Source organism: Trichosurus vulpecula, chromosome 6 (assembly GCF_011100635.1).
Source record: "Trichosurus vulpecula isolate mTriVul1 chromosome 6, mTriVul1.pri, whole genome shotgun sequence".
In the NCBI taxonomy this organism is placed as follows: Eukaryota; Metazoa; Chordata; class Mammalia; order Diprotodontia; family Phalangeridae; genus Trichosurus; species Trichosurus vulpecula.
This window is the reverse complement of record NC_050578.1, coordinates 239,502,914-239,526,502: the sequence shown is the minus strand read 5'-3', so window position 1 is coordinate 239,526,502 and position 23,589 is coordinate 239,502,914. Positions and strand designations below refer to the sequence as shown.

The 23,589-nt window shown below is 35.9% G+C and overlaps 1 protein-coding gene across 1 annotated transcript in view; it reads right to left on the bottom strand.

The window, feature by feature from the left end:
• Positions 1–21,296, bottom strand: part of METTL15 (methyltransferase like 15) — a 240,566-nt gene extending 219,270 nt beyond the window's left edge. The window contains exons 1-2 of the mRNA XM_036764897.1: positions 21,148–21,296; positions 17,554–17,841 (exon numbers count right to left, since the gene is read on the bottom strand). Of these exons, the coding sequence (XP_036620792.1) occupies positions 17,554–17,823 (270 nt within the window). The 5' untranslated portion in view covers positions 17,824–17,841; positions 21,148–21,296. The remainder of the gene's footprint in view (positions 1–17,553; positions 17,842–21,147) is intronic.
• Positions 21,297–23,589: the final 2,293 nt, after the last annotated feature.

Genomic DNA, 23,589 nt, shown 5'->3' with positions numbered 1-23,589 from the left:
TGTACATTTTTATACTGGTTCCACAGTTCTGCGCTCCTCTCCCTTTTTTTTAATCACCATTGCTACCTATCCTTCTCCCCAAAAAACTCTCTGATTTTTAAAAATGAAAGAAAAACACTTTACAAATAAGTATAAAAAGGCAAAACAAATCCACACAGTAGCCATTTTCAAAAATGTATCTCTTTCTGCACCCTGAGTTCAAAATCTTCTTGTTAGGAGTTGGGTAAGAATAACTCTGACTGATTACAGTATTTTTTTCTTCAACTTGGAAAGTCTGGATTTGGGCTATGATGTTCCTAGATTTCATTCTCAAGTGTCTTTTGAGAGATGATCATGCATCCTATTTATACTTTGCCCTCTGATTGTAATATATGTGGGCAATTTTATGATTTTTGAAATATTAAGTCTGCTCTTTTTTTTGCTCTACTCTTTCAGATAGTCCATTGACTCTCAAATTAGGTCTCCTGGATCTCTTTTCCAAGTCAGTTGTTTTTGTTATGGGATACTTTACATTTTCTTTTCTCTTTTTGTTTTTTGTTTTTACTTTGTTTTAATATCTGTTGTTCTCTCGTGGCATGACTAGATTCTATTTGGTTCATTCTAATTTCCAGGTAGTTTGTTTCTTGATCAAGTCTAAAGTCAGGAAGTAGGTTGGAGGAATGAACAAAAAAAATTTAGCCATAAAATCTATTACAATGACAGTCATATTCAAGACACAAACCCAGGAGAATGACTCCAAAAATATCTATAAACAAAGGCTCAGAGAAAACCACAGCTTATGCATAAGTTCAATTAAAACTCCTGGAAGAGATAAGGCAGGAATTTTTTCCTTCTTAAAGTTCTATAAATGAAATGAGAATGCTAATGAAAAACATTGGAAAAGAAATGAGAGCTACAAATGAAGGAAATGCAAAAGAAATTAGCAGTTTGGCACAATAGATACAAAAATTACAAAACTAATTTGAGTCCAAAAGTGAAGGGAAGTGATAAAAAAGATATAAATAAAGGGGCCAAATTTGTTTCTGATCTCAAACTGTATTGTAGAACAGTAATCACTAAAGCTATTTGATACTGGTAATAATTTTTTTAATTAAAAAAAATTCAAAGTAGATCAGTCAAACACACTAAACAAGACCTAGAAGAAAATATACACAGTGGCTCAATCTTTGATAAACCCCAAAATCCTAACTACTAAGGGGACAGCCTCCAGAATGGATAAAAATTACTGGAAAAATCAAAAGCAATTTCACAGAAAACAGCTTTAGGCCAGCATCTTGTTTATATAACAAAATAAGTGGCCAATGAATTAAAAACTTAAATTTAATAGTTTACAATATTTTTAAAAAATAAAGTATGTCAGAAAGTAGTATTTTTCCCAGTTATGATTAAGGGAAAATTTTTCAAGTCAAAAGAGATACACAGAATTGGAAAAAGGAAAACTAACAACCTGATTATATAAAATGTAATAGCTTCTACATGAACAAAATCAATGTAACCAGAGGAGAAGTAGTCAAGCGGGAAAAATCTTTGCATTTATTGTGTGTGATAAAAAGTATGGTATCTAAGCTGTTATCTATGGAATGTATAAAAACAGATTGGACAGCAATTCCCCCCATAGTTAATTCAACAATGCAATTCAATAAGCTATACTTTTAGGCATTATGCTAGGAACTGGAGATACAGAGACAAAAATGAAACAACATAAGAGATATGCAGACAAAAGATAGAAACCGTTTTCAAAAGAAAAAGTACAAGCTATCAAAAACCTCATTTGTAAGACCGCTCCAAATAGATCAAAAAAGAAAATGCTCATTAAAACAACTCTGACTATCAACCTCACTCCCATTATTTAGCAAAAATGATGAAAAATAGGAATAGCCAATACTGTTGGCACCATGGGAAGAAAGATATAGCGTACGATGCAGTTAGAAGAGCACTGAATTGAGCCAGTCATCCTGGGAATCATTTTGAACTTATACCAAAAAAAAAGTTACTACACTATTAATTTGACCCAGAAATACCATTTTTAGGCATATAGCCAAAAGATGCAAACCATAGAAAGGTCTGCTGTTTGCCAAATTAGGTAAAACATTCTACTTACTGTAGTAGTAACAACAACCCTTGAAAAAAGTGGGTGCTTCTCAGTTGTAGAATGGCTAAATAAACAGTGGTAAATGAATGCATAATGGAATTTCATGTAAGAAATTGTGAATGTGAGGAATTAAGAGAAACAGATGAACTGAAAGAGCAAAGAAAGAATAAAAATAGAACAATAAAAAATAGAACAACCATAGTAATGTCTATTAAAACATTAAAAGACATCAGAATTCAGATTAAAGACAATGACCAAAATTGGTTACAAAGAAATGATGATGAGTCACTTCCTTCCTCTCCATGAAGACATGGCAGACTACGTGTGCAGAATATTTTAGATGCTGTCAGCCAAGGGCCTTGCACTAGCTATTTTGCCTAAATGTTTTTTCTTTGTAAAGTGACTGTGGTATAATGGTAATAACAGCTAACAAATATACAGTGCTTCCTATGTGCCTGGTACTGTGCTAAGTGCTTTACAAAAAGAAATTAAAAAAAATGTAAAGGGCTTAGAGGAGGAGGAAATATCATACAAACATCAAGAGATTTAAAGATTTATTTTACTTTTTGTGTTAAATATTTTTGCATAATTTTAAAGAGTTGTTTTGGAGGGACTTGAGGAATATGGGGAACGTATATGTTAGACTGAAATCTTAATGTCTGAAGTAAGGAAAAACAATTACTAAATTCATAAAATGGGCCTTTTTATCCTTTTATCCTATTTTAACAGGGCTACTGTCAGAAAAGGTAGGTTGAAGACAAATGGTGAAGGGCTTTTGATGACAGTTCAGAAGTTCTGAAGTTCCATGTCGAAGGCCACAGAGTTCCTTGAGCAGGTCTAGAACATATGGCGCCTGATTCTAGCTCATTCCTTTTTTTCACTCTATCAAATGTCCTCCTCTTCCAAAGCCCATTACCTCCTATTTCCAGACTATATTTCTAAGCTGTCCAAGCTTCGGAAAGAGGTGAGGAAAGAGCGTATGTCAGTCATCCACTCAATATGTACTTCTTAAAGGAGATACTGTCTTCCCCCTTAGAGTGTAAGTTTTCTCAAAGGCAGGGATGTAGTCTGTCACCTTTTCTTTCTATCCCCAACTCTTATACTTAATATTTGTTGACTGAATAATGCACAGAAAAAAGTCTGAACTAAGGCACAGGGACAGGGGATGGAATGATGTGTGTGAAGGCAAAGTCCTAGGAAGATCATTAACATCAAAGGGATCTTAGCCACAGAAAACACTTCCCCAAAAGTTTTAGATTTCAAACTGAAATTAAGCCTTAAAGACAAATCTCAAATTTCCCATAGTGGTTGTTCCAACCCTTTCCCTGTCATGAAATCCCCAAGCACCTCCCTTCCCTATACCCCATGTTCAAAGCAAATGGCTCATCCTATTGTGTGATTAAGTAGTGGCAATCTCCCAAGGGCTCAATTTCACTCCTCTCAACAATTCAGAGTCATAATCTCAAGCTAAATCTAAAGCTAGAAGGAACTCAAGAGTTTATCCAATCCAACCCTTCTGATTTTAAAATTTTGGTAACTTGAGGCTCAGTGAATTAGTTAGACTTTAGAGTATATAAAGGGGAGTAATGGAAAAATAGTTTAGAGCCAGGCTATAGAAGGCTTTAAAAGGCAGAGTTCACAATTTGTCTGCGAGGCATGAGAAGACAATAGAATTTATAGACCAATGGAGTGACATGGTGAGCCTTGTATTTTAGCAAAATCATTTTGAAAGCTATGAGGCCTGTAAGATAAAGAAGACAGAGACTTGAGGAAAGAAAAGCCTTAAGGAAAGGAGAACAATTAGGTTATTTAATAACTCAGGAAACAGGTTATAATGGTCTTCCCTAGGGTTGTGGCCCCATATAAATGGAAGAGATGTGGAAGTAGAATAGATAAAATTTGGCAACTAAATGGACATTAGGAAGAGGGGAAAATCAAGTATGATGCCACACTGTGAACCTAAGTAATTTGTAGCATGTTAATGTTCTCAAATGGGTGGGGTATAGCTGACAACCCAGTAAATGAAACTGAGGAGTTATTAGACAGGTATGAAAAAAGTCAAGAAAACTGAAAGAGATGTTGTTAATCACCACCATATTCACATATATACATCATATATACACACTTCAATGCTATGCATTCCTTCTGGTGTCATAGGAATGCCTTAGCACAGCATGTGACATAGACTTCTCGACTAGTTATCAGTGGATAGGAGAACACACCGACAAAACAGAAGTATATTTTCACCTTAAAGAAAAAAAACACTCACCTACAAAACATACCAACTCAACAACCAGCTCAAAAAACACACCAACATTTATTTAAACATTGGAACAGAACAAATCATCATGGCTATTTACTCAAAACCAACATCCAATTTACTTTGGCAGCTCATTCATACTCCATTCTAGATCAAATCAAAATATGAAATCTTGGTGTATAAAATATACCACTTCACTGGAGGCTATTCATCTTTAAATAAAATATGCTCAGAATGTTTGTCAGGAAACTGAATAAATTTAAACTCACAGACCTTCACAATACACAGCTATTGTCTTGAATTTAACTGAATCTGTACTTCCAATAGAAATAAAATTTCCTCTTATATTTTAAAATTCATAAATAACAGTCCATCAGTGGATCTTACTTACACAGTTAACAATCCAAGGAAAATAATGCTACAGTAAACTACATAAATTAAAAAATTTATTACACATAAATTTTTAATGTGGCTCTAAACCTGAACAATATAATATAAAAAAGGCAAATAAATATTCTGTTATAAAGACACACATTTCAAAACTACAACATCTATAATCATCTCTCTGCGCCACACAGTGAACAACTTTTTAACCTTTATTACATGCTACATCTAACTAAAAACAGTGCTTTTTGGAAAGTTTTACTTCTACCAACTCCAATCATTCATAAAATAGTAGAGGGGAGAAAAACAATTTTTTAAAAAAAGTCTCTGAGCAGTGATGAACACAGTTATCATAAAATTTACACACTTTGCTCCCCAGGAGTGAAAACTTGCAACTACAATCTTCACCCAGAATTGTATGAAAAATATTATTTCACATTTATTCTGTAACTATATTTTGATTGCAAATAGTTGTCTACATGTTGTTTCCCCCAGTTGACTGTGAACTCTTTGAGAGTAGGGACTATTTTTTTTTCCCCAGGGCTTAGTACAGGGCCTGGCTCTTAATAGATTCTCACTCAATGCTAGTTGAGTGACTTCTTCGTGGAATTATTTTCAAGGTACACACATTTGAGTACCACAATGGGCAACGATCAACATCTCCTGAAACATTTTTTGTTGTCTTTGAGAATGTGATAAAACCAACTCCAATGCTTTTCCTTTGCCTTTCTTTGACTCTCCAAGAATTATCTTTGGACCACTTAGTTGCAATTTCCTTCTTCTGGTTTTGTTTGTACCAAGAATGTCAAGGTTGAGATGACTCAACCTTCATCAGCAGTATGTGAACCTACTTTTCATCAGACAAGAATCTCACATTTAGAACATCAATAGTCAAGTTAAAGTTTCCAGGTTATTCTAAGCACTCTGTTCCTCCTTTTTGCTGATATCATAGAGGGTCATTTTACGTTATTCTATGTTTTATCATTCTTTGTTTAATAAAAGAATTCATCCCCAAGTGGCCACCATGGAATTAAAAGGAAACAAAAGGACTAAAATGTAAGGGGTGGCCATAAATTAGGGAATGACTGAAGAATTTGTGATACAGGAATGTAATGGAATATCATTATGCTGTAAGAAATAATGAAACAATTTCAGAGAATCCTGGTTAGTATGAATGGATGATGAGTGAAGGGAGGGGGACCAGCAGAACAGTTTGTACAAGGACAACAATGTAAATAAAAACTACTTTGAAAGCCTTAGAACTATGATCAATGAAATGTCTCCAGAAGACCTATGAGGAAGCATGTTATCCCCTTCCTAAATGGGAGGTGACATTTTTTAACACAATCTCTGGATGGATATATTTTGCTTGATAATGCTTATTAGATTTTTTTTCTTTCAATTTTAAAATGAAGAGAGACAAATTGCAAGGGGAAAGGAGAAACAGCAATAACAACGCCCAAAAAAGAGAGCCATTCAAATGTTTTTAAAAGGCACGGAAGAGAAGAAAAGTACAGAAGGAATAACAGACAAGAAAGGCAGCTTTAAAAGTTAACATGTGGAATTTATTATATATTTTTTAAAGCAAAAAGTACAAAATGGCGATTCATAGTTTCATCATATACATCATCTTTTTGTGTTCTACCATGTACGTGTAAATGCTCTTTTTTGGTGTTTAGGTCAGAATAAAAAGATAAAATTACTTTAAAAAAATCAAGCAGCCAGCCTATTGATGAAAAGCCTATCTATACTTAGATCGGGCTGGTCCTCAGAAAGCAAGGCTTGGAGTACCCAGGTTCACCATTATGCCACATGGTCTGAGGAAACAAAGGCATTTAAGAGGGCTCAAATATTTTCAAGTTTGTAATGCTGTTTGGCATTTAATTTCTGTTCAGCCATTTTTCAGTCATGTCTGATTCTTCATAACCCCATTTGGGGTTTCCTTGGTAGAGAGTGGTCTGCCATTTCCTTCTCCAGCTCATTTCAAAGATGAAGAAACTTAAGGAAACAGTGACTTGCCCACGGTCACACAGCTAGTAAGTATCTGAGGCTAGAATTAAACTCAGAAAGATGAGTCTTCCTGATTCTAGACCTGGCACTCTACCCACTGCACCACCTAGCTGCCCTAGCATTTAATAATATGTAAACATAACTAGAGACTTTGTGTGGGATAGATTTGATTTAAATCAGCTGAAAAGAGTTTATATTATTTTCTCCAACAAAGGCACTCATAAAATATAGTCTTCATAATTCAAAGATAAATGTACGCTTTGTTTTTACAAAGTATACCCTATACATTTTGAAATAAAGATCTATTTTATTATATTTTCAGGTTGATTTCACTACCTTGTTTAAGAACAAAAATGATATGGTTATTTTACCAAAGATAAACAAAATAAATAACTGAAATCACTAGAAATTAAACTGTGGCAATTTAATTAGGTCAATCATGACTATTTGGAGCATATTTCTGCCACAGTAGGTTAAGAAAAATGTATCTATCACATAAAAGACCAATTTTCTATTTTAACATGGTTTCAATGGATGTATTTCTTTCCCACTCTATTGTTACACTGCTTTGATTACTAGACTTCTTCCTTAAATTGAGTGGAAATCTGCCTCCCTTTAACTTCTATTCGTTAGTACTGCTTTCTAGAACTACAGACATTAAGTGTATTTTCTCTAATTTTTTTGAATTTTATAAGCTTAACCCTTCAAATATTTGAAATATTATCATGATCCACAACCAAAGCCATTCCAAGGCAAGCAAATCCAGTTTCCTCAAGCACTGCCCATATGACAGTCTCCAAACTCTTCACCATCCTTGTTACAGTTCTCATCACGCATTCTACTCTGTCAATGTTCTTCATAAAATTTGGTTCCCTGAAGTGAACATAACACTCCAAACATGTTCCTGAGATCAGAAGTCTTTGACCTAAATGGGAATCCTCAACTTCTACAAATGCCTTAAAAGCCCAGTGAGAGCAAAATTTTCTCTTGTGAAAGACAGTAAGAGTAAACATTGAAATAGGATTTTTGTGGAAATCTGGTTGTGAATTTTTAATAGCAAATGGGAAGAGAAATAGCAAAATAAATAAAATATATCTTTGAATCAGTGTTTTTTCCAACATCTCAAATACTTAAACAAGCAAATTAAGCAAATAGCATACACAAAAATAGACATGAAAGGAAATGAGTAGCAATAACAATTAATTAATAACCTTTCTATAATCACAGTTCTCAGTAAGAAAAAACTTTTTTAAAAAATGTATACTACCTCCTGGTAAATTGTATTTGTTTTACCCAAAGGGGGCAAAGATTAATACAAGACAAAAAACGAGTTCACAAAACATTATTACAAGATGAGTCGCCACAAAGTTCTGCATCTTGGTTTATTATAACATCATAAGTATGCTACCAAAAAGCTCTCTAATATGTGTAAGAAAGGTAGTGGCAAAATAATGACACAATAAAAATGAAATGTTCTGGGGAAAAAAAATTCACGAAGTGAAGGTATACTTCCTACTACCCTTTACAAAAAGAATATGGCACTTGGAAAAATGGTGGTAAAAGATAACAACAATTCACCAAGACCCTGGCAGAAGCTATGATTAGACTATTGATCTGGGACTAGTGCTGACCTAAAAAGAAAGTAACTAGTAACTAGCATGACTCATGTGAATGTGCTCTGTGAATAGGAAAACAGCATTTGCTATTCTTCTTTTTTATTTCTATTTGTTTTTCTTATAAGATGGACCTTATTTTTCTCCTGAGGCATCTATTTCCTAAACCAGAAGTTATTTCTAAGTATTCTAAATAGTATATGTAAATATCATACCTTTAAATATGGGAAAGATAAATCTTTATAAACTATATTATTATTAAAAATTCACAACCAAAATCTTTTTATACATTCAGTCCACTGCTTTTTTTTTTCAAACAAAATGAACATGGGCAGGGGGGAGGAGAAGAAGCTTATATTCTCTCAGGCTTTCCAAAGGAAAGTTCAAACTAGAGAAAAGAAATGTAAATATACTCAACCCAAATATGTTAAATAAAGTGATTGTCACATGCTGTCCCATCTCCTTTTCTTAAGTTCTACCTATAAAATCTTAATGAGGGAAACTGTGGTACAGAGAAAGAACTAAAGGGAAACTGCTAGAATAACAAGGATGTTTTCATGGCTACTAGTATTATTATGTGACAATGATAATAATTAGCAATAAGAACTTGGTAATCAGGTATTAACTGAATGTTCATTGTGTCACAGAAGTAACCCGAAATTTCAAAGGCTATCCTAGTGAAGGCTTAGCTCTAGTGGGTCCTTCCAGTCTGGAATGGTTTTGAGCACAGGTCTGACAATAGACTCCCCGTAGGTTGTATGAAGACAGAACTAAATTAGTTTGGAGAGACTTCTTAGGAGAAGGCTGGCCGTCCAGTGATAAACTTCTTTGACCATAGCACCTCTTAGAACCTCCCACAAAACATAGAAAAGTGATCTGTATTGGTAGAAGTACTATCCATATGATTGAAATAACCAAACCCTCCTATGCACATGTGATTTTATTCCATTCCACCTTCTCCAACAGATTTCCCCCTCTCTCAATGATCTTCAATCTCTCCCTGTCTACTGGCTGCTTCTCTGTATGTCCATGTCTTCCCCATCCTCAAAAAAAAATCTTCAATTCATCTGTCCATCCCTGCTTGCTATCATTCCATATCTCTCCTCCTTTTTGTGGCTAAACTCTTTGAAAAGCCAGTCTATGATAGCTGTCTCCACCTCTTTTCCTTGCACTCTCTAACTAACACTATAATTTGACTTCTGATTTCATCATTCAATTGAAATCGCTCTCACCAAAGTTACTGATGATCTCTTAAGAGCCAAATCTAATGACCTTTTCTTAATCCTCATCCTTTACCTCTCTGCCGTCCTTGACACAGCTGATCACTTTCTCCTCCTTGATATTACTCTCATCTAGGTCTTCATGATACTAATCTCTTCTGATTCTCTTCCTACTTATCTGACTACTCTTTTGGATCTCTTTTGCTGGATTTTTGCCCAGGTCACACAAGCTAACTGTTCCAGGCTCTGTTCTGGCCCTTCTTCTCTTTTCCTGATGTGGTGATCTCATCAGCTTGCATGGATTTAACTATCACCTCTCCACTGATGATTCTCAAATCTTCATATCCAGTCTTAACCTCTCTGGTGATCTCCAGTCCTTCACCTTCAACTAACTACTGAACATCTTGGACTGGGTGTCCTGTAGCTATCTTAAACTCACTATGTCCAAAACCAGACTCCTGTCTTTCCCCCAAAACCCTCCCCTTTCCCTAACTTCCCTATTACTGTTGAAGGGATCACCATCCTCCCAGTCTCTCAGCCTCACAACCTATGTGTGACTTCTCACCCTATCTCACCAGCCCAATATTTGATCTCTTGCCAAGGTCTATCTATTTTACCTTCATAACATCTCTTGCATATATATCCTTCTCCCCTCTGACACTGCCACTACCTCGGTGTAGAGCCTCATACCAAAACTACAGCAATGGCTTAATTTATTTCCTCACTAAAAGTCTCTCTTCATTCCTTCTATCCTACACTCACCTGTCAAAGTAATCTTCCAAAAATGCAGGTCTGACCATGTCATACCCCTACTCAATAAAGACCAGTGGTTTCCAATCACCTCCAAAATCAAATATAAAATTCTCTGGCTTTCAAAAAACTTTATAACCCACTACCCCCACCTTTCTGATCATCTTACACCTCACACCTCCCCCACCACCACCACCACCACCATGTACTCTGCAATCCAGTGACTCTAGCCTCCTTACCACTCCTGGAATAGAACATTCTACCTCCCAACTACAGGCATTCTCACTAGTTGCCCCTGGTGCATGGGATGCTCTCCCTCCTGACTTCCCTAGCTTCCTTCATGTCCTAGCCAAAATCCCAAACACCATAATAAGAAATCTTTTCTGTTTTCGCTTCCCTCTGTTGATAATTTCCAATCTGTCATATAAGTAGTTTTTTTCTACACAGCTCTTTTCATATTGGCTCCTCCATTAGTTGTGAGTTCCTTGAGAAAAGAAACTATCTTTTATCTTTGTACCAATGCACTTAGCATAGTGCCTGGCCCATAGCAGGTGCTTAATAAATGTCTATTGGCTGACTAAATATGGCTTTCCTCAGGATAGTTATAGGCTACTCATAAAACCATGTTATTGAAGCTAAATCACAAATATTACAGAACTATTTCTGACTCCTCTTCAACATTAGAGCAAATATTTCCATTTTTTATATGTCTCTGTGTATGTGTGTATATGTCACTGAGAAAGCTTATGTGACTTGTGTAAGGTGAGACAGGAATTAAATGGCATAGCCATGACCTGAGCCCAGGCCGGCTCATTTTAAAGCTGCACTCTCAGAATCACAGTAAATATAAGCACCCAGGGTTACTCTTATTTACCATGAAAAACTAATTCTGTTCCACAAAATTAAAGAGTTGGGAGGAATAAGTGGGACTTTTGACACAACCTAACCCATTCAATAATGAGATTTTGCTTGTTAATATGCCACAATTATGAAAATGCAACTTGAAAAGATACTAGAAAACTCAACTTTTATATACCTTCCATAACCTTAAACAAATGCTAATATTTCTTAAATAATATTACACAAATGCTCTCATTAGAGAAAGTGTATTATTTAGCAATTGCTGGAAACCCTTCTGCAAAGGAAAGAATTTCTAAATCTAAAATTTTCACTTAACACTTTTATTGACTTATTCAAATTCTAAATGTTTAGAAAAATACATTTTTAATTCAGTTAATTAAAGTTTCAAATTTTTATTGTTCTTCAATTGCTGCACGCAGTAGGCAGATAAGACTAAACTATAAAAGCTTTATGGTAAAAACTCCTTTTTTTCTCTTCCCCAAATTTCTTGTATAATTTCTTTCAGTTGAACTACTTAAATCAGTTAATAAAGAATGGAAAAAAAAAAAAAGCTGTTCAATCCCTGAAGACTTTTTAAGTAGCAGGATGTTTGGGAGTAGCCAAATGTTTGCCTCTAGCTTTTTCCTTGCCTTCTCCTACAAGGCAGTAGCATCCAAGGGGGTAAAAGTCCCCAACAAAGAGGACTGATCACTGAAAGCCCTCAGATGCTCCCTTGCATGGCCAGATGAAGGTGGATGGACAAAACTGAAATACAAAGACTCTAGAAATAGACATCACACCCTGAACATCAGCTAGATGAGGATTCCAAGTTTCTGAAAGTCACCCAAATCTTATTTGCAGTCTTTTCTGGTCATTAATTCTCTTGATATTTCATCCAAAAATGCCTAGAAGGTAAAATATTTCAAAAATAATAAGTGAGACCGCTATTAGACATGGGGCATCAGAATTCATACATTTTAATACAATAGCTTAATGGTGGGGTCAATTCTATTTCATTTAGTTTGAAAAAAAATCCCTGAAATTCTGTCAAACCTCACTAATGGTCATTCAACTATCTTCAACAAATGGTCATAAAAATATTTTGTTAAATGGGGAAGAATGCTAATTTTATTTACTTCCTTTTATAGTTCACTTTTGGGGCTGCACACTTGATTTTTTTAAAATCATATTAATAGTTTGACCTTATTTGCAAAGCTAAGTTAATACATATTAAAATGTCCTCAGTACTAAGGTATTTCTACACAAATCAGTCCCTTTACTTAGGTAAACAAATTCTTAAATTTGAAAATATCTATAAAATACTATAAAATATCTATAAAACACTACCTCAGATATTAAGAAGTCCATGCTACAAGCAAAATTCTCATTTGTAACAACAGTGTTGATGGTAATGCTGAAAACAGTAATTAAGTGGGTGATGGATACAAGCGAAGTGTATGACTCACAGTTTATGAGAGAAAGGGATTTAGGAAAGAGGGCTTAGAAAGAAAAGAAGCAAAATCATGACTTATAGATTAAATGGAAGCCATCCTAGTCTAAGGGTTGCAATGACTCTTTGTTACACTAGAAAATTTAAAAAGTGGTAAATTAAGCTGCCTGTGCTGTAGCTGAAACCACATTTTTAAAAACCTGTACCCAATACAAATGGTTTTAGAATAAAGACTTTAAAATATTAACTGAGAAAGCCAATTTGAGTCATGAACAATGGCTACTAACAAGGAACATGCTATATTTCTGTTAGAAAATATACATGAATGAAATATAAGTTAGAAAGTATTTTGATGATCTGTTTCCAGCAGAATTTAAAAGATCTATTATTTCAGCACTATGGGTTTTCCCACCATTAATAGAGATTGTAACAGATTGTAACACATTATAACAGCTCTGTACCTTAGAAAGTATAAAAGAAGGTGAAATTGGTGGCATGTATATACAAAGAAATTGGTGGTATATAAATATACATTTTTTTTCTAGGGGTTAGCCTCTTTCTCTCAATTTAGGCTTTGCCTTGGACAAGAGAGATAGCCTCTATGACCAAGCCCGTATCTGAATCGTTTTCAGCATGAGATGACCTGCTGAGTCTTTAATACAGTTAAAGTTCATTTTAATAGCTCCCCAGTGCTGGTTTAAGCTGATTCACTACATCAAGGGCTTTTAATATGGGGTCAGTGAACTTATTTTTTAGTATTTTGATAACAAATTCCATATAATTGGTTTCCTTTATATGCTATGTAATTTTATTTTGTGCATTTAAAAACAATAGGTCTCAACAAACCCCAGAGGGGTTCATAACACTAACAAGATTAAGAACCACTGAACTAGGTTAAGGACTTGATGAAAATGAAAGATTTAGAGCCAAAGCAACCACTAGTATCATCTACTCTAAACCTTTCATTTTATAGATAAAGAAAATGGGGCTCTGAGAGGTTAATCAAAATTATTCAGGTAGTATGCAACAAAACCAAAAGTCAAGCCCAGATCTTCTTACCCAAAATTTAGCACATTCTTGCTCTTTTTCAAATTTTAGAAAAATTATCTCTCTGGATTTACCCTGGGTTCTATAAATGAACAGTTAATGAACATCTTTTGAAGGTTTTGTGAGGGAAACTGTGCCCTTAGAAGAAGAGGTCCCAGTACAGAATCTATCTACGGGAAGACCTATGCTCAGTAAGCATGCCCTGGATGAAGATAACAGCAAAGGAGACTGAAAAAGAAAGCACTGTAAAAGCCTAAAAGAGAGAATACCTAAGTCAAGAAGGATGGGGACTGAGAAAAAATTGGGCAATTAAGAGATCACTGGTAACTCTGGAGAAAAAATTCGGTTGAATGATGAGTTTAAAGGCCAGATTGCAGACATTTTAGAAGAGAGCAAGAGAAGAAGAAGGATTACCAAGTATAACTGGCTTTCTCAGTAAGTTTAGCTTTGAAAAGAAGGAAAGATACTGAATGATAACTAGTGGGGATGATCAGATCAAGTGAGGGTTTTTTAAAGATGGGGGAAATATGGGCAAGATTTTGGGCAACAGGGAAATAGCTAGTAAACAGGGAGAGACCAAAGATTAGTGAAAAAGTGAGGATGATGGGGAGATAATCCACTGGAGAAGTCAGGATGGTCTAGAATCAAGGGTGTTGGTAGAAGGCATGTACCTGGCAAGGAGCAGGCCCACTTCTTCATGGAAGATAAAAGTGGAGAAGGAAGCGGTAGAGCCAGAGAGCTACATGACATGAGAAAGAAGACAGAAGGGGAAGTTATCAGCAAATTAGGCTCAAATTAATGTGATTTGTTTCAGCTAAGTTCAGTTCTGGTCTCTGATTTCCATTTTATGTCTTCCTACTAATTAATCCTTTAATGCAGAAGGATTTTTTTAAGCAACACTTTGGTTTATTTTTCTTCATTAAAACCCCTTTGGAGGGCATATATGACTATAAAAAAAAAGTCTTGTCATGTTATATACTTGTCATCCTACAAGATGACATGATCTCTGAAACTTATACCTTCTCAGATCATTTCCTTCCACCACTGTAGGAGTAGGTGGGGTAACTATTCATCAACCCTACCACCCCTTCACCTTCTTTTTATGTGTTGTCTCCACAAACTAGAGTGTGAGTTCCTTGAGGGCGAGGATTGTCTTATATGTATCACCAGCATTTAGCATGGGTCATGGCACATAGTGTGTGCTAAATAAACGTTTACTGACTACTGAAAACAATATTTAAGCATTACTTTTACATACATGACTGTCCCCCATACCTAGAATGTTCTCCCTCCTCACTACCTCTTGACACCACTGGTTTTTCTCATGACTTAGCTTCTACAGAAGGCATTCCCTATCCCCTGCCTCAGTCAATTGAGTCTTTCCCTCTAAGGTGGCCTTCTCTCTACTCTGTCTATAGCTTGTCAATACCTTCTCCTTTACATGTTGTCTCCCCTATTAGAATGAAAGCTCCTTGAAAGAAAAACTGTCTTTGCCTTTCTTTGTATACCCAGCAAATTGTCAAAGACGATAAAAGATGGGAATGGTCAATGTTGAAGGAGTTGTGAGAAGCCAGGCACTCTGGTGGATTGTTGGTGGAGTTGTGAATCAATACAACCATTTTGTAAAGCAATTTAGAATTATGCAAATAAAGGACCCAATAATTTCACAAGTAGACTTACATCTCAAGGAAGTCATTGATTAGAAGACAGTCTACATCTAAATCTTTATAGCACATCTAAATATAGCAACACTTTTTGTGATAGTAAAGAATTAGACACAAAGTATATGTCCATCAATTCAAGAAAGCCTAAGCAAATTGTGGTACATGTGATGAAATATTGCTATGCTGTAAGGAGTGAGGAATACAGAGAAACAGAGAAAAATTTATATAAATTGATACAGAGTGGAGTAAACAGAGCCAAGAAAACAATATACACAATGACTGTCACAATGTAAATTATAAAGAACAATTCACAGCTTGAAGAAGAGAGATAAGAGGACATTGCCATTCCATCTCCTTGCAGAAGTGGGAGGTCCATATGGGTTTCTACACTGCAAATATTTTTAGACTTTTTCAACATATTGATCAGTTATGCTGATTTTTTTCCTATTTTATTCCTTTTTTTGCCTTTAAAAATATTATTTCTTATAAGGGATGGCTCTTTGGGAAGGAAAAGGGGAAGAATATTAGGGAAAATTATGGTGATATAAAAAAAGACATTAATAAAAACTTAGTTTGGGGGAGAAAAGAATATTAAGTTCTTTGAGAGCAGGAAATGTTTTTGTGTTTGTGCCATTCTTTGTATCCTCTGAGCTGAGCACAGTATCTGGCACATAATAGGCACTTAATGAATGCTTGTTGAGTGATACCCCACTCTAAGGTTTACAAAATACCTTAGGTGAGGACATTATGGCTTCAAAAAGTTAAGTTTGACTATGGGAAAGTCCATTTAAAGTCTTTAACCTTCACTTTCCTCACCTGTAAAATGGGATAATAATCTCCCACATCTCCCTCCACCTACAGATCTATGTAAAAACCAAATGAAACAGTGCTTGTAAGGCATTGTGTCTAATGAACAACTGTTACTTTTGTTACATCACATTCCCTGGTTACTCCAGGGTCACACAGCTATCCAACAGCAGAGCAAGGCTAGATTGTCTGAGAGGTCTGCTAATATTGCCAAGATAGGAAAAGAAAAAAAGAATGAGGCCTCTAGCATGCTGATTCTTTGGAGAGGATTTAGAATAAAATGGGGACAAAAATCATACAGGATGAGGCCTGATTCAGACTTAATCTGCCTCTATGGAGAGTTATTGAAGCTGGCAAGGCCTCAGGCTCCCAAGATGATGAAATGAAAAATCTACCAAAATCGCCATTAGTCCAATTTTTAAGGACCAGAAAAGGATCTTTGTAGGATCAAAATGGAGAATAAGTTTACTATTTTTAATGGATCTTTATATGCTAATGAAGCTCTGAAATTAACACCAAAAGTACTAACATTTTATCAATAAGAATAACAATTAGGCTATGAAAATATTCACAGTAATGTATTTAATAATTACATGCAGAGTCCAAAGTCTTGAGAAGGTCTCACCCTTCACTACTTCATAACACTATATAGACTTTTTTTATAATAAAAGGAATTACAGTCATTGAGTTTTAATGAACACTAAAAAGTACTTTGAGAAATCTAGTTAAATAAGTATTAGCTCTTCCATTCTTCCAAATATCTTTTGCAAAATTACTAACCAAATTCTGATGTTTTTGCATTTACAAATATACTTGTAGATAGAGGAGCATGCTTTTTTCTAGGTGAATGTTGTAGTAAAGAGTATAAAATTACTTCATTATCTATGTATTACATATAAGGAGAGAGAAATGAGGCAAATTATTGTCTTTGAACTGGCAAAATTTTAGAAACATTAATCATTTCACTGCCTACATTTTATACTAGTAACAAGGCATTCATTAGTATTTTCTGATCAACAATCTGAAAGATCATCTAAAAGATGACTACCTAAATATTAAATAAAATTAAATATGGATAGTTTCTCTACAGTAGCTGACATATGAAAAAGAATAATGAGTAAAGTTAGCTTGGGCTATATATGCCAAAAAGGCAGAAGTAATACTTAGTAGATTTAAAAGAAGTCATCGTTAGCTGAAAATAGCTGTACTATAGTGTAAAATGCCAATTTTCTAAAAGGAAAGACAATTATCAAGATATAAAAATTACAATAGAACTTTCTAGAAAAAAAATTTATATTAAACTTGCTCTTTTAAAACAAATGTTTAGTTACAATACAAGTTCTAGGATTTGTCTTTCAGACACAAATTTGGACTTTCTGAAAATAGTCAACTATAGAAGGAAACCAGTTAACTCACCTGCCCTTGCTGCGGTGCTAAACAATTAATAACTTCATTCACCATCACTGGTACATGTAATTGTTTCACAGTTTCATGATTTCCACTTGGAGAATTATGCATTTCCTGATCTTTGGAAACACTTGCATGTTTTCCATCTTCAGGTTCATTGTACCTGTTGACTGAAGAATGCGTTTCTTTTGGGCATATGCCTATATTAAATATGCTAGTTTCAAAACTGTATGGAAAGAATCCTTTGCAGATTCTGCAAACATACTGGTATCGAAGCATATTGAAAGTTCATATGATCTGGAAGAAAAAAAATAATACAAATTATTTTTTTTAATTTGAACAATATTTGCAAGAGAAGGCTAAGTTTAGAATTATGTCAAGTACTATACCTTCAGAGTATACTAAAAATTTTGAAGAAAAACTATTACTTCAGAAACTTAATCATATAAGTCATCATTCATTTGAATATCTTAACCAAGAAATGTTGAGTCTTCTTCTAATATGGAGCAAAGAGCCTGAACAAAACCTAGAAAGAGCCTAAAAATGCAAGTGTTGATATATCTGATAAGCCATCAAAATTGCTAGATATTTTCTAACAATTGAAGATCTGAAAATTACCAATCGTTATTTTTCTGAAGAACAGTTTTGAAATGTTAATCAGGTCTAAATATGAGTATAAAGCAGGTGGGTGCAACAGCATAAGAAATATGTTTAAAGAAAGGTGCTATCTGTAGCAGAAAATAATGGATTCCTAGTGGAAGAAAAAAAGATGGCCAGGTTCCACAAGCCTCAGTTTGCAAAGAAGAATTCTAATTATATATGTATTTTTTACCCTAGTTATTATCATATTATCATCCTTGATTTAAGACATTTGTTTAAGAAATGCTAGATATTGTATACTTATCACACAAACTTATTTGTTTTAATTATCTGTAAAAGTCCTAAAATTAAGAGTGGGTTTTTTGCTTTTTTGTTTCTTTATTTGGAGGAAGCTAATTTGTTTATTTGCAAAGACCATTTTTATTTTAAAAGACCAGCAATATCATGTCAATATTAATGGATTGTGCTTTTAAAGTCTTTGACTCATTTCTTTTTATAATTACATTTATACATCAATACTTCTCTAATTACATTTATTATAAATTAAATAAGTGGTACATTTTGAAATACAAAGTAGCAAAAATTAACCTGTGAATGAGTCCAATCCTTATCTGCTACTGCCTTCCTTGTCACCCACATTCTCTAGTCTTTAAAAAATGTTTACATGGCACTACTACCCTCTCTTCTCCCTTTCAGAACTAAACTTCTAGATAAAGCTTTTTTCCATCTTTTCACTTCTTCACCACCAATTCACTCCTCAACCTCTTTCTTCAATTCAGGTTTTATTATATTTGTTCATTTTTCATTTTTAGTCTGCAGATTATAGCTTCACAAGACAAAAATACTGTTAGGATAAAAAAACTACAATTGAGATAGAATATATACAAAGAATATCTCTGAGATAAAATTACTCTGCATTGCACATTGTAACTATTTTACCAAATGATACTAAACACTTAAGGCACTATCTCTCATTTTCCTAAAAACAATAACTACCTAACTAATCATCATTCCAAAAGACATTTTTTATTTCAGCAGAAAACAGCCAAATCAGAAGGGGAAATAAAACTTCCTAAGATATAATTTGTGGAACTTCAACCTCCCAACAAGAATACAGAAACCATTCTACTTCTAAAACACTTCAAAAAGACTCATAAAATCTTGCCTAAAAGAATTCCTTTCAGAAGATAATATGATGGGTATTGAAAAGGTAATCGTGTAAAATCTGCAAAACCATAAACATGAAAAAAATGTGGTACCACTTAACAAGTAACCTGGTGAAAAGACTTGATTAGCTATGTCCAAAGGGAAACAAATCCAAACAGTACACTGCCCTAAATAAAGAACAGGTCTTTCAAATTTTAAAAGGGGCCAGGTATAGTAAAAAGAAAAAAAAACCCAAAGCTATGTAAACATAGTACATGCTAATAGAGTCAACACGGTAAAATAGTAAAAACTAGAAACTGGTAAGGTTGTAATACACTTGGAGAAGTGATGACAACTTAAACAAAATAATGCCTTCTGTTTTCCAGAAAGTTTTTTGAGAAGAATACCAACTACTTTCCTATCTAACGGCAAAACTCCAAACAAACTCTCCCACTTAATACTCTACATATATGTGTATATGTATGTGTGTGTGTGTATATCTATATATATATATAGATAGATAGGTAGATAGATAGATAGATAGATAGATAGATAGATAGATAGATGGATGGATAGATAACACTCAGAATCATCACAGGATCTCAGAGGTGAAAGTGACCTCAGAAGAAGCATCTGAGGGAGAAACAAACACTCCACCAGTGATCATCTAGCTTTTGGTTAAGAAACTCTAGTATGTCTTTCACCTTCAAAAATAGAAATAGTCTATTTAGACAATTAAGCAGTCAAGCATGTTTGGTTTTGGTCCATTGGCCAAAGTATGTATGTGAATAAAGTGGCAGATTCCATTCATCTAAAAAAAAAAAAAAGAAACCCACAGGGAGCCCCAAGTTCAATACTGGGATCAAACTAAGAGTCTATAGTAATGGAGAAAATAAGAATAAATGGAAGAAATATGGCAAATTTTGAAAAGCAGCACTAACATTTAACTGGCCTTTTGAATGCTTTGAAAAAATCGGATTTTGTCAAGTCACTAAACTATGCCCTAGGCACACAGCTAAAAGGTATTATTACAGAAAGATTATGGGAAAAAATATAGAAACAAAGAGGGGAGTGGGCAACCTTACCTTACTGAGAAAGTTTATTTTTTTGTTTTTCTTTATGACTGATACATTTTAAGGTAGCCAGCACTGAATAGTTCTGTCAAAAATCTCACTGGGACACCTCAATTTCTGGCTGGCCAAATAGTTCCTTGTTTGTCTCAATTGAAAAGGGTGATTATGCATTAGGACCAGAGACAAGGGGCCTGGACTTGAAGGAAGACTTCAAATAAAATCTTGGCTTACATTAGTTGTGTGATACCTACCAAGTCACTAAACCGCTGTCTACCTCGGTCTTCTCATCTGTAAAATGGGGATAAAAGCACCTACCTGTCAGGATTGTGGTGGAGACAAAATGTGCAAAGTGCATTGCAATCTTAAAGCTCTCTATACGTGCTACTGTCGCCATTACTATTAAATGGGAGCTATAAATGGTGACTTTCCCGTAAACCTTTACAAAGCTTGTGATTTGCTGTTCCTCTCCCCCGACCTTTTGGGCTTCGTTTTTGACTTGAATGCTGTCCCTCTCTTTCCCTTTCTCTATCACAGACTCCTGCATGGCCCCCAGTTACCCTCCACCCTCGGGGGAACATGAAGAAAGATCCTGGAGGAAACAGGTGAAATGAGCTTTCAGTGACAGCGGCGGTGGAAGTAACCCGCAGGCCCGGGGAGCTCAGGGAGGCAGCCCCTTCCCCCTCCCCGGCCAAGGCCCAGGGCCTGGGGGCCGGGGCCCGCTGCAGGTCCGGGAAAAGGTCTTCCCCTAGGGGAGGGATGCCTCTCCAGCCACGGCCGTCCTCACCTGGGTCGGACACAAGGGCTTATTTCTAGCTCAGTCTCTAACCGGCCTTTGATTCGGCCCTGAAGGCCGAGCCCGGAAGGAGCAACGGGCGAGAAAAGTGGCCGCTCAACGTGGTCCGCCCGGAGGGGAAGGCGACGCCGGGGGAAGGCGCCGAGGACGGACGCGCGGGCCCGGCTCCCCCGGCAACCAGCCGCTTCGCCTTTGGTTCCGGGGGCTCCAAGCCCCGGCCCCTCCTCGCATCCCCCGGGCGTCGGAGCTGAGGGGCGGCCGCGCGCAGCGAGCCGGAGGGAGCTCCCCGGGCCAAATCTGGGCGCGGGCTTCCCTCCGTACTGCGGCCAAAATAGAAGGGGTCGAGACTGGGGACAAAAGGAGAGACAATAAAATAGCTTCTGGATTCTGAGCTCTGTTAATGTGAGGAAAATCGAGAGATGAAAAGCCTCCAAGGTCGGCCATTCTCATCTGACTACATCATTTGGGGCACCGCTGCATTTAGTTAGGCACAAATAGCCATTTGATTACAAGTCCTAGTGAGAAAGGCAGACCTAGACCCCTGCAAATTGTCAAAAATTAACAGACTCTGAGCAGGATCCTATGACTTTGTAAAGCAGGCCAGTGCAACTGACACACACCAAAATGGGATAAAGATGTAGCGGCTTCTGGGCTAAATGATTGGTGTATTGCCCCTACCAAATTCTAGCAAACTTATATTTTAATCTCAAAGTATCCCAAAACCAAATGACTCATCTATGAATGGCTGGTTAGTGCAAGTGCGGGAAAATTATTTTTAGGATTTTCTTCCATAATGTCCTAATGTTAGAAAATGGGTTTCAGTAGACATCTGTTTAAAAAATACCTATTTAATCCCTGTTATTTCCACACATCTAGCTTTCTCATCTTGGCCCAGTGGCTTCCTTCAAGTCCTAGCCAAAATTCCACCCTTGGTAAGGAGGCTTTTATTTCCCTCGATGCTAGTGCCTTCCCTCTATTGATTATCCCCAATTCATCCTGTACATATGTTATTTGTATGTAATGGGTTTTATGTTGTGTCCCCCATTAGACTGTGAGTTCCCTGAGAGTGAGGGCTGTCAGTTATATTTTTTTGTATCCTCAGCATTTAGGTCAGTGCTTGGCATATAGTGCTTAAAAATGCTTGTTGATTGACACTTGAATCAGGCTTGGTTTTACTATGTAAGGAATGTAACCTAATTGAAGAAGTCAATTCACAAAATTTAATATAATAGTAAGAATGGCTCACAGTTCTAGAGCATTTTAAGGCTTACAAAGCACTTCAGACATTATTTCACTTGGCTAGCCAGCTGGTATTATTAAGGTATATATATATATATATATATGAGTGTACAAAACAGCCATCCTTTTCTCTGTTTATTGATACATTATTGATACATTCAGTTAGATAGATTTGGGTTTAAATTCTGCCTCTTTCTAGCACATATTGTTGTGACATTGTCTAGTCCTGACCTACCCTCCCACCCCCAATTCTGACTATAACTTAGAAAAGTTCCTCACCTGCACTTGTGGCAAATTTGGTGAAATCATAGGTGCAGATCAAGAAGAAAAACAGTTTAATATGTGTTGTATTAGGACACATTTGATCTATGTAGGAAAAAAAATCCTAATAAAAGCCTTTTACTCCTATGATTTTATCCATTTTGTGACTGTTTTGCTACTTATACTCCCTAATTAAGAAATGCAAAAGTCTTAATAAACAGAGGAAAAGGTGCCTGTTTTACCACCCCAATAATACAAAATAATACCCCAATAATACAAAAGTTACAAAAGTAAATCACACAGAAAAGGATGGCTGTTTTGCTGCTAATATGCCCTAATAACAAATACAAAATTGTTGATAGAGAAGAAAGCATGACTTTTGCTGTTTATAAACCCTAATTTTAAAAAGTAGTAATAAAATGGAACAAAAGACAAGCCAGATCAAGTGACTAATAAAAAGCACTTTTTCCCCAATGAAGATGTCCCAGAAGGGGACTGTGCTACCCAGTTTTGCCCCTCTAATATGTCACAAAATTCTTACAGGTTTGCAAGAAAAAATGTATTTGCGTAGTATCCATTTCAACCCCAGTCTGAGGTAATCTGTCATCTGACCTAGTGCTTAGGGAACCGCTTCAAACTCACCGAGGTAATTTTAAGGGTTTTTCTTAATCAGTTTGGGTTTATGAGGCCAGCTCGGATCACGGAGAGGCCGGGCCTGGGAAGGCGCCCGCTCAGGCAGGGCCCAAGCCGGTCAATAAGCATTTATTTATGGAGCACCTGCGGGATGCCTGGCGCTGGGGATGCGAAGGCAGGTCAAAGGCCTGCCCTCGGGAGGCTTCCGTCTGATGCGGAGACTGAGCGCACACAACTACGTACAAACGAGTCAAAGACGGGATAAATGGGCTTGCAGAGGCAGGAGGCCCCAGAGCAGCC